At 34.6% G+C, this 12,026-nt stretch overlaps 1 protein-coding gene across 1 annotated transcript; it reads left to right on the top strand.

Moving 5' to 3' along the window:
* The first annotated feature begins 10,060 nt into the window (after positions 1 to 10,060).
* On the top strand, positions 10,061 to 10,921 carry LOC102809621 (G protein-coupled receptor 83-like). Its single transcript, XM_006823087.2, has one exon. The coding sequence runs from the start codon at positions 10,061 to 10,063 to the stop codon at positions 10,919 to 10,921; it is 861 nt and encodes a 286-aa protein (XP_006823150.2).
* Positions 10,922 to 12,026: the final 1,105 nt, after the last annotated feature.

Genomic DNA, 12,026 nt, shown 5'->3' with positions numbered 1-12,026 from the left:
ATGTTCATTTGTGAAATTTAAACGTAAGTACTGTCGCAAATCAAATGAAGTTTAAAAGCTCATGTTGCCTGAGGATATTGGAAGCATGAAATATAGTAAATATTTTTATTAAAATCGGGGAGTATCCTAAAACACATATGTTCCGAACTTCATTTGAATCTGTGATGAAACAACTAAATATTTGCAAAAGTATATTAGATTTAAAAAAATATACACAGATGTCATTCTTAAATTAGACACAAATTTGGATTACCCACATGGCTGGAAAATCGAAATCGATGAGTGCATTTCGAGGTATAATAGCTACAAATTGGGTATTTTGGTAAGTAATATGCAATTTTTTAAGAAGATCTATAATATATGAAGACGTTAAAATAATCTCATTTTGTGTAGGCTCTGGGTTCCAAATAACCGAGTATATAATACAACGTTGATATATTTATGGGTAACTAGTACTGTGCGAATAAATGTTACGAAAGAGTTTTACGGATATCCATTTATACGTAGGTGAAATTAATTCAAATAAATTATATAAACATTTATTATATATAAGGAACATATGTAACATATGTGTACATAGAATCAACCAATTATTAAACAATCGGAAATGATACGAGGGGCATTACTTATTGAATGCCCCTCGCATGGCAAGTGAATAAGTAATGTAATAACAATATTAACAGAATACAAAAAGATCATAATTATAAGTCCTTGCGTGTGTGTGTGTCGGGCTGCACACGCGATGGTAGTCATTCAATGCTTGTACAGTAGAATGACCTCGGAGATGCGCCGGCGGGGTCGCTTGAGGGTGCTAAGTGTTAAACACGGAAATCGTAAAATAACGCTTTGTTGTGTTTATCTTGTCATTTCAGAAAAAAAAACGATATTATATATAAATTAAATTTGAATTTCTTTTACGGGCTAGACGTACAGATGATTTTATTTCCCGGGATTTCTTGACACTATGGTACCGTTAGCTGCCATTCTCGTCCCACATCTTATTTGTCCACATAAGACTTTTGTATTTCTCCATTTTTTTATGTTTACAACAATCTTAGTATCGGACTAAAGTACCCCCAACTATGACAGTGGCTTCATATATTTCTAATTGTCTTCATAAAAACTGATAGATCTGTGCGAGTATAGACAGCCATAAACGCAATACTAACTTCCTCATGCATACATTCTGCTTACTAATACCCATCCCCGCCTCAGTCACATAATACCATGATTTTTCCGAGTGAACGCGATCTGGGAGTCGCAGGCGCGTTTTTTTTAATGATATGCCACTCCGCTAGTACTAGTAATATAACTCCGTTTTATTAGTGATCCGGGGGATTAGTAGGAACTTACAACGGATACGAGAGGCACCAAGGGTCTATAAATTATGTTTATAACTAGTGTTTGTGTTATGTTCAGTTAAATTGTGGATTAACAAATTAATTATGCTGTTACTATACTATGTAATAGGGTGTGTTTGTGTAAAATTGTTTCAAGGGATAAAATAAAGTTTAGCCTTCCTCACCGTTTTTTTTTTTGGATTTGGGTTTGCACTGAAGTTCTGTATAAAATTGCTTTTTTATTAGTTGGATGTAAGGTGGGGGCCAATAACTGTTGAGTTCGAACACGAATTTGTCTTATAAACATAAAAACGGTAACCATCATGCAGTGCTTATCGACAAACCAATCATAATATTATTATTATTTTTTTACACTAAGAGTAATCGTCGTTAGTAATCATCACGGATACAAACGTGTCACTTTTAGATTTTATATATTCCTTTGTAAATGTATTTTCAAATTGATTGGGTGGTTGAACGCGCGAAATCACTTCAATATCTGCATATCTGAGAATTAAATTATAGAAATTATTACAAAGATCGGAAACCTTTATAACTGACGACGGAACTTAGACCACTGCTTAAGCAGCACTGCTTAAGCAGCAGCATTAAAATTGAACAACTGTGATAGATTATGGGGGAAACATAAAAACAGCCGGGTATTGAATTTATACAAGCTGTCGCGGGGATTTGCAATCTGTGGATTCCGTACATAATTTTTCATCTTTGAATTGAACAATGCATTGTCCCCTTGTTGTCAGGGTCACGTATTCAACTATCACGGATGAAATCACGTGTTAGGTCATGCAAGGTTCAAAATGGAATGATTGAAGTACTATTCGTATAAATGGAAACAAATTACAGACAATGTATACAGTTCTACCCACTTTTCACCTACACCGATTGACGTTATCAATGAAGTAGTCTTATACCTGAAAAAACGAACGCAATTACATGGTCTATAATGAGGTCTGGGTTGGAAAGTTTAGACAAAGCATCTCTACCCATGAATATAAAAAAGGGTTCTACCAAATCAGTAACCCAACGCCCTCGGAACAACCGGTTGTAGAAGTGCACCGTTTTCTAGGGGTGCACAGTTTTTTAGTAAAACGGTGGGGAATTTGTTCATATTTGAAGATTCCACATGTTTAAAAACGTTTTGAGTCGGGGATGAAATGTCATTCGTGTTTATGGTAGTCGCCGAATCTCTGCAACTAGTCGTGAAACTGTAATCCAAATAAAAGAGAAGGCAGTATTCGGGCACATGATTGATTATTCAAGATGGCGGTACTATGAACAGGCGAGGATGGTCGGCAGACTTGTATTTACAGAATACTGCAGTATTGTGTAATAAAATACACGTATTGTAATAATTTCGGTGCGTTTTTTAAATGGGCATTCTCATATACCTGGAACAAAAAAATCCACGCAAATGTAATGACCTTTGACGATTTTGTAATACTCATAGTTCACGCGTGATCTGTGACGTTATAGTACGTTATTCGTTGGTTACTTTATCTTATATGCATATATATTAATATTATATCCAGACAATTAACGTGATATGACTGAGAAAGATCTCTAGTCCGGTGATGTGTTATTTTTTTTTAATAAATTAATTACATGTGAACTTTCAAGTTCGTGGGTACACAGACCATTTATTTGATTAGCATTGCCAACAATCCGTTAACAATTATAATACTATTTTGCGACTTTTGTACCATAAAGGAAAAAATAACAATAGCATAGTTTGGAGAAAAAACGATTGCCGAATCACGATTGCCATATTTCCGATATGAACTCTCAAATATTTTGATTTACGCATGTGCTGTGTTCACCTCTAATTATCATTACCAGTGTGTAATCACACTGTGAGTGGGAATTAAAGAATCTGCATATTATAAGGTTATTACGAGGATACCTCAAAGTATGCACGAAGACAGTACAGGGAAGTATTGACCGACACGCAGCGGAGGTCAATGCGACGATGTACTGTCTGAGTTAATCATTCCATATTTGGAATTAGCATTTCCTTATATGGTAGGATGAAAATAACCCGTAAAATACCGCAAAATTACAGCACGCTGTAACGTATGGCTTTACAGTAACAGATGTATAATAATGGTGTTTATTGGTATTACCTTCTATCTTCCATGCTGTGAGTTCTCGTACTTACGTGTGGTAGGACAAGGCCGGCTTGTTACGAAACAGGATTGTTAACCGCAGTACTAGATAAATTATATAACATCGTATTGTAGAAACAGATCGGGATTAAAAGTTGTTTTTGAGGTACTGAAATCGAATTAAAATCCACTGAACGCATGTACGCCCGCCACCTGGTGGTGATTATTCATTACTACGTTATGTGTCCCTGTTATTCTAAGTAACCCGAACTCACCAAATGTGAATACTTATTCCGGGTAATCATTCTATGAAGCCATTTCACCAACTTATATTTTCTAATAAAATATCCAATCTAAATAAAATTCAACTAAAAAGAAAATTAGTCGGGATTACGAAAAAAAATCTATGTATGACAATATTTTGATTTGTATTAAGGAAATAAATTGAGTGCGTAGTTTCTTTCCTTCTAAATACTGAACTAAAAAGACGCCTAATTCAAACATGGATCTACTAGTAACTCCAGGATGCTAGTTAACGTATTTCTTCGAGTCGTTGACATACTAGATTCACATTGATTCTGAGAACGACAAATTGTAAGCAAATACTTGTATAGGTATTCCAGTTTATGAAACAACAAGACTGCCTGATAGTGCGACGTCCATATTTGATGAAGTTTAGAAGTATAATTCGATATATATGCGTTCTCAGACCACTAATCTGAGACATGATGTAGTAAACATCATATACGAGTAAATATACATATATACATCAGATATATATAAACATCGGATTTTTCTTCAATAAAATGTCTTTCTATTGTGATTGAGGCCCTCTATAGTTGAGGTCAGTAAACTCTGTAAACAGTAATTTTGTGTCGTTTATCTCTAATATTTTCTAGTTTTTATTGTATGTGGGCACTACTTTATTTATATGATTATATAATAATTTCAGCATTACAGAGAGATGATTACTTAGGATATATGTGTGTTTGGATGTAGTGTATGCTTTTAGAAATTTCGTTTATTTAATTTGCAATTATAAGATTTATAATTGTTTAAGTATTGACTTGTTTGTACCTAGAGTAGTTCCGTAAACTCAGCAAAACAGTAAGTTTGTGTAGTTTAATAATTAATGCTGATTACGCGAATAAACTAAAACGTTATTTCACATAACATAATTATATTTATTTATTTATTTATTTATTTATTTATTTATTTATTTATTTATTTATTTATTTATTTATTTATTTATTTATTTATTTATTTATTTATTTATTTATTTATTTATTTATTTATTTATTTATTTATAAGAGACATGTACGACATTGAACGATAAAAATAACAAATGGTTCTACACTCAAATAGTTACAATTCTACAAATACTTAAAAGTACAATAAATCTAATAAAAAGCAATTGAAAAGGCGGGTTTGTACAATTAAAAAGGATATTATTCAGCCATTGTCTAAGACTATTTAGTTAGTTAGTTAGTTAGTTATTTACTATTTATTTATCGATCGGGAATTCACATGGAAAGTCAATATATTATATTACATTGCTTTGTAACGATATAATGGATTTGTCATACTTTTTCACAACTTTTCATCCAACTCATTTACTTGTTTGATTTTGTTAACAAACTTTTTCGAGTTTCCAGTAAATTAACAGCAAGGCAATCTAAGGTATAAGGTATGGTATTCTGTCACGTTGCATTGAAAGTCGTGACCTAGTACCTATTATTTGCTAATTTGATACAAATTATCTACTTCCATTATGTTTTGTTTATATTCTAACTCAGAGGCAGCGGTACAAAATTATGTATTCGGGGAGGGTAGATCCTCTCACCAACCCTCGTGCCGAAGGCGCGATCTTACTATGTGGGGGGCATGCTCCTTCTTAAAAATTGAAATCTAGAGCCTCTAAAAAGCTATCTCCGGCGTTTTGAGGGCCAAATTTTGCTGACACAAAGGGTTTCAGCTTGATTTGGGGGCGACCCCCCGTGCCGCCGCCAACTGTTCGCTCAAATATATGAAACTGTTTATGTAGTTTTTTATGACTGTCAGTTATTTTAAATCAACTGGCGCATTTTTGTTAACTAATTTGAAAAATTGGTTTGTTTTAACAAACCCTGCATTTCGTCGCATTAGTTTAACCAAATGAATTGAATCTTTATGCCATGTTATGATAAATCATTCATCAGTTTGCAAAAATGGATTGAAAGATGTTCAAGCTTACTGTTTCCAACTAAAAATGTATTAAAGTCAGTACCGTTTAATTAGCAAATTTGCAAACAAATTAAATATAACTGTTTCAGCTTGTTTTGTTTCTCTGTACATAGCAATACAAATATACAAAGGTTTTATAACGATACAAACAAAACACAATATCAATACACAGTTTTGGACGAGAAACAAATCTTTTCTTTAGCAGACGTGTTTCTGCAAGTAAGCATTTTCAGTTCATGTCTGGTAGTTCGTTGACAAAAAGTCGTTTAATTGTCAGTGACGGATGAGAAACAATCAAAGCGACCAACAAAACGACATACACCAGCAAGCCATCATGAGTGAATATTTCAATAACAAGTTTGAAAGAAATTGGAACAGGCATGACTAAATTTTGAGAGCGAAAAGGACAGCGATTCGGTCAAGGTTAAGAAAAAAATCACATTCTACGTTCATATTTATATATTATTATATGACTTATCGAACGCAGAACATAAGTCTCCTTCTCAGACTATGACTACGACTAAGTCAACCACCAGGTAGAATCACAGGAATGTTTCACAATACTACATATATTCCAAGTGCATACACAATAACGTTTAGTTATTTCATGAACATGATATATCCCATATTATTATACATCCGTCACCATAACGCCATAAGTTACATCGTGCCGTAATTTTGCGGGATTTTGCTGGGTATTTTCATCCTACCATATAAAAAAATTCGAATTCCAAATATGGAATGATTACGCGCGAAAGCGTCCTTTAATAATAAAAACAGACATGGCTGCCACCAGGGCTAGACCGGACTCCACACAAAAAAGCTTGCTGATTCTGTTCTAACTTTTTGGATTTCGGCATTCCCATGATGTATTCTTGGAAGGAAAAGACGTATAATAATAAGGTTATTACGAGAATACTTCAAAGTATGCCCTCAGACAGTACGCCGCGCATCGACCTGCGCTGCGCGTCGGTCGATATTCCAGCTGTACTGCCTTCGTGCATGCTTTGAGGTATTCTTGTAATAATCTCATATTCACATCTTGTTTCCAATATAGTCTGTTCGGTTTTGTCAGCAGATCGTATGCTCGTTCGATATTGGTTCCTGGCACGTTCTGTCAACTAATTAAGATACATATAAAATGAGAAACGATTGCATATTTTTTTCTGAATTTTGCGTTTTTATATCAAACATTTATTTTTCATGCAACGTTCATTTGACATCGTTTTTCTAAGAAAGGTGCTCAATGTGTGTAAAATTGTAAACACGGTTTAATTGTAATTTTACACACGAACATATCATTTGTTTCAGTTGGATGACCGTGATGGGAGAAGCTAATAGAGTACGTAATTGTGGGCTTGTTATATAGTAGCTTCTGGCATAAGAAGCGACAGTTACGTTATTCTCTCAACTATTGTTATATGACACGTTCTTTAAACATTAAACATTCAAAATTTAAAAAAAAAATACCCAATTACGAAACAATAACTAATAAAGCTTTAACACTTGCGTCATATACCTACTTTGTCATTCGTTACGTCATGATTTACCGTATGTGTCTTTGTAGTAATCATATAGCTTGAGAGTTAGCTCAGCACAATATAACTAGTATTGCTATCATGATAACAGTTATAATCCGAACGAAGTAAATACAAATAGTGAAGTGAATTCGAATGTTTAGATTTATTTTCACAATAGATATGACGCACTGAATGGCCGCCAACATCTCACTGATTAATACCAGCATTAGTATGTTAATATGTTATGATGATTGATAAAATACTTCGTTTAGCCGACCCTACCAAGATGTTCTCAGTGCATTTTCAAGTATATTTATTTCTTATCACCGTTCAATTACCTCTGATTTCAACTGCTGCTCGCGAATATTAGCAATATATAATAATAATATATAGTATCAATCGCCAACTTTTTTGCTGATTTAGTAGAAATTGAAACTAAATGTATTATCGTTAAAATGAGTTCACAAAATTGAACGTTCATTAATAATATTGTTTGTGAGCAAAAGGCGATGCCCGAACAGTTTCAGTAAACACACACTTTTAAATGGAGAATTATAGAATTGAAAACCCGAATAAAGAAAGATGGAACTAGAACGACAACAAGTGTTATCATATCACCCCAATTGCGTATTTTGGATCACAATGCTTAAAGTTTCTAACACGGGGTCCTGCCGACTAATAATGTTTTTTTTTTCAATAATTGTTCCATTGACATTGACAATACGCAGACATGTGGCAGTCTAGTTACATACAAGTACATTTCATTTCATGTGAAGATACTTTAAATGTTTTGCATAAGCTCCACTGATCTAATGTCCAGTTCAAAGAAGATTATTTTAAAGAATTTGTTTGGCGTCATTGGGTGTACATCTTTTCCCCACTGATTTTTTTTTTGATTTACGAATTTAGAAGTTGGTTAACGGTAACTTTATATCAAACTTATCAACATTAATTTTGTTTTCATGAACACAATCATATGTCGTTTCCAAGATGCTCTGTTTGATTACGTCAGCAGCTCGTAGGCAAGTTCGGTACGTAACGAGTCAACTTATTAGGCGTACAAATAAAATGAGAAACGAGTGTATTACTTTTTCTGAATTTTGCGTTTTTTTATGTCGAACATTCTCTTGTCATGCAGCGGCGATATATATATATAAGCGATGATAACAACACACGCTAAAAACGCAAAGGCTCATGGGCAGACGCCTGTTAGTAAACAACGACACGCTATGGCCATCTGACGCAGGCGCAGGTTACGGCTCCCCCGCTTCAACATCATTTTTAACAAAGGTTTGTGCTCATACGTGTTCACTGTAAACTGACATTTGACTACAGGTTTGATAAATGTGTAAACACTGTTATGATAATGTCGAAGAGGGAAGACAGTTTAATGCGTCTTCGACACATTTTACGCGAATGTCTTACTGTGGATCACTATGTTTTTCAAACTTATTTGCATGGATTTGCTGAAATAAGTTGTCCAAGCACATCTAATCTGCGCATGCGCATTACAATTATACACTGGGACATTTCATTTTTTCATTTGGTTGAATAAGATGGGTGGAGCTACTGAAGTGGGTAATTGTAGGCTTGTTATATCATGCCCACTGGCACATGAGGCGACAGATTATTGTCCATTGTTCGTTTAACATTAAAAGCTAATCCATACTTAATCACGAAATTAGTAACGTAAAGCCTTTGACACTTTAACCCGTATACGTCTCTCTCGTTTCCACGATACTCTCACGACTGGTTGATTACGTAGGCAAATCGTAGGATCGTTCGATTTTGGTTCGTAACGCTCTATCAACACTTATTACTAAGCTTACAAATAACATGCGTAAATGTTTTGACTTATTGGCCTTGGAAAAAACGTAAAATGGATGTACGGACAAATCACCACGGTATATGTTATTTAAATCGCTTCAATTGGTTTATTATTACCTAGAACAAAACGTACTTTCATCAAAATAAATTAACAAATTGAACTTTTTTTATTTCATGCACATCTACAATGCTCATTGCAATTTTATATGACAACATTTTATTTCTTGCATTTGCATGAATGTGGTGGATGGCGCTTCCTTGCATAACACGTCTATTTAACATTGGAAATCGGTACTTAATTGAGAAATAATACCGTATAACCTTTAACACGCGTGGTTTCTTTCCCGTCGCCACTCAAAATAATACATATTTTCTCAAACAGTGACCTATACTTACTTAGTTATTTTTGACCTTATGCTTTCTTTCTTAAAGTTAATATATGTGTCTTGGCAGTACGAATGTAGTTTGTATGTTTGCTTTGCACAGCGTAGTAGGAAATAAATTCGAAAGGTGAATTCGAATGTATTTTGGATTATATTCACAAGATCCGCAGATGTTGCACCTAATTTGTGCTTTTGCAGAAGGTTACCAACGCACATGATCTAAAACTAACCCGCTTTTAATAGTGGAAACTATTCCTTGGTCTCTATGTGGTATACACATTATGTCATATAATGATATTAGTTGTTGCAGAGCCCCCCCCCCCAACAATGAGTACATTACTTATTTTCAAATTCATTTTCATTCACCCGAATCGGAAATCGTTAAAAAAATATGAGTTAAATAAACAATAAAACCAAAATCTTACAAATATAACTAATTTATTCTTATGCAAACCAAACAAGCCTCCATGTTGTAAAACCACAGTGTGACATGAATAAAGCGTAGTTACCGAATCACGGGGATGGATTGTTCATTGCCATGGTTACTGTAACATGTGATATAATCTGATGCAACACGATGATAGATTAGTAACATAGACAGTGGCTTCTCACATTCACACGTCGTCGTCAGGGCTCAAGACACCATGTCTCTTTCTGAATACAATATATGTTCCTGTGTAATCTATATTGCTGTAATTGTAGGTGGGACATTTGGTAATGGTCTGGTGTGCTATATTGTGTATACAAATAGGAATCTACGGACTGCTCCGAATTTTCAACTGGTGGCATTGGCTGTGGCAGATTTAATAGTATGTACCATAGCTTCTCCTTTAAGATTTGTGGTCTCTGTGCGACGTCTCATCACATCTTCTGCTATCATCAACGACGGTGAATGTTTCTGGGAAACATTAACGACTTTTTCGTCTATCATTATAACAGTAATTATGTTGGCAGGTGTAAGTTTAACGAGATTCATCGGTATTACAAATAAAGTAACTAGAGAGACAATGAAGAAACTGATTTACTTATCCATTGTTATAAGTTTCTGTATTGGTATATGTTACGGGACAATCAAAGCAAATCTTGGTAAGGGAGGTACATGCGGAATCATTGATGTCCCAGAGGAAGTAATAATCGGAGCAAAAATTGGAATCGGCATTACGTTTGTATCGTTACTTGTAAGTATGGTATCTAATATTTGCATTTGCTGCATCACCCAAAGCAACCACAGAGCACTGAAACGAGCACTCGGCGATGGTGGACGACACGGAAAAGCGACAAACGTTGCAACTATGAAGTTGTCACTTCGTCTTGTTGTTTGTTTCATGATCATCTATTTACCAATAACAATTCACGGCATTCTCGTAATAAATGAACTTGTAGAAAGAAATCCATCTTTTGCCAATTTTCTCGCTGCCATTAGCTGTGCAGGCAGCGCGGTGAATCCTATAATATATACATTGACGTCATCTGCGTACAAAAATCACCTTCCATGGAAGAAATAAATCACCAGCAATAGTTTTGAAACGGAACACAGATACAGAACTGCAGTATGTCGTTCCGGCCACCAAGAAGCAACGATATTAGAAACAACTTACCCAGTTGAAGCGCCTACAATTGCAATATCAATCAAATATTCAAGCAGAATCGGGACAAATTTCATCGAACGTTAACGAATGTAAAGCAATATTGACATATCGTGGACATTGGTGTAATTATGCCTTACTATGGACAGTAAAGATTTAGATTTGTGAATAACAAAACATTTCCACTCATCTCTTAAATATTCAGGCTGCGGAGTGAACATTGTGCTTTGACGTTTCATCTATCTCACTGAACATTTAGTCTCAAGCAGACTGTTTTCTTTCTGTATTCTTCTGTATGTTTCAGTATGCTTCTCGTTTGAGCTGACGTCACATTTAAATTAATACATACACCAGTGAAAATTTATAAAACAATGATTTATAAAAGTATAAAGCCTAGCACAGAAAAGCTTTTTAAAAACAATAACATTTACGTTGTGCGTCTGACCGTTGTGCTTTGTATATACTTTTGTGGTTATGGTCTGGGTTACAATGCATTTGTGATTGGTTATTACATTAAATGGACATGATACCGAACATAGAAACCTCTACGGGCGCGTTTCTGACGTCAGTATGCATATGCTCGTACGCTATGGAGAAAAAAAACCGCGCATGTTTCTCGCGGGAAATTTCTATCCAAATTCGAAATAGTATTTTAGACAAGAATAATTCATATCAAACCTTGTTTCATGCGGTCAGATGTCTTGATTCAAATTAAGAATTTATAATTATGTTTTGATATAAGTAGAGACATGAATTGTTTTTATTGATTGGATAAGCCATAATTGATTTGTTATCTTACAATAGTTATTGTTAAGTTGCGATAATTATTCATCAATGCTTCAAAATGAATTTTCGTAGTAGAGGTTATATAGAGGTTGCTTTGGAGTAAACTCCTATAACATTGAATAACCAGTTTATTGTATTTAATAAAGCGGGGGAGTCGTCATCTGCGCATGCGTCAGATGGCCATAGCGTGTCATTGTTTACAAACAAGCGTCTGCCCGTGAGCCTGTGCGTTTTTAGC

This window comes from Saccoglossus kowalevskii, chromosome 11 (genome assembly GCF_978046115.1).
Source record: "Saccoglossus kowalevskii chromosome 11, keSacKowa6.1, whole genome shotgun sequence".
Taxonomy (NCBI): Eukaryota; Metazoa; Hemichordata; class Enteropneusta; family Harrimaniidae; genus Saccoglossus; species Saccoglossus kowalevskii.
This window is presented reverse-complemented; position numbering and strand designations above follow the sequence as displayed.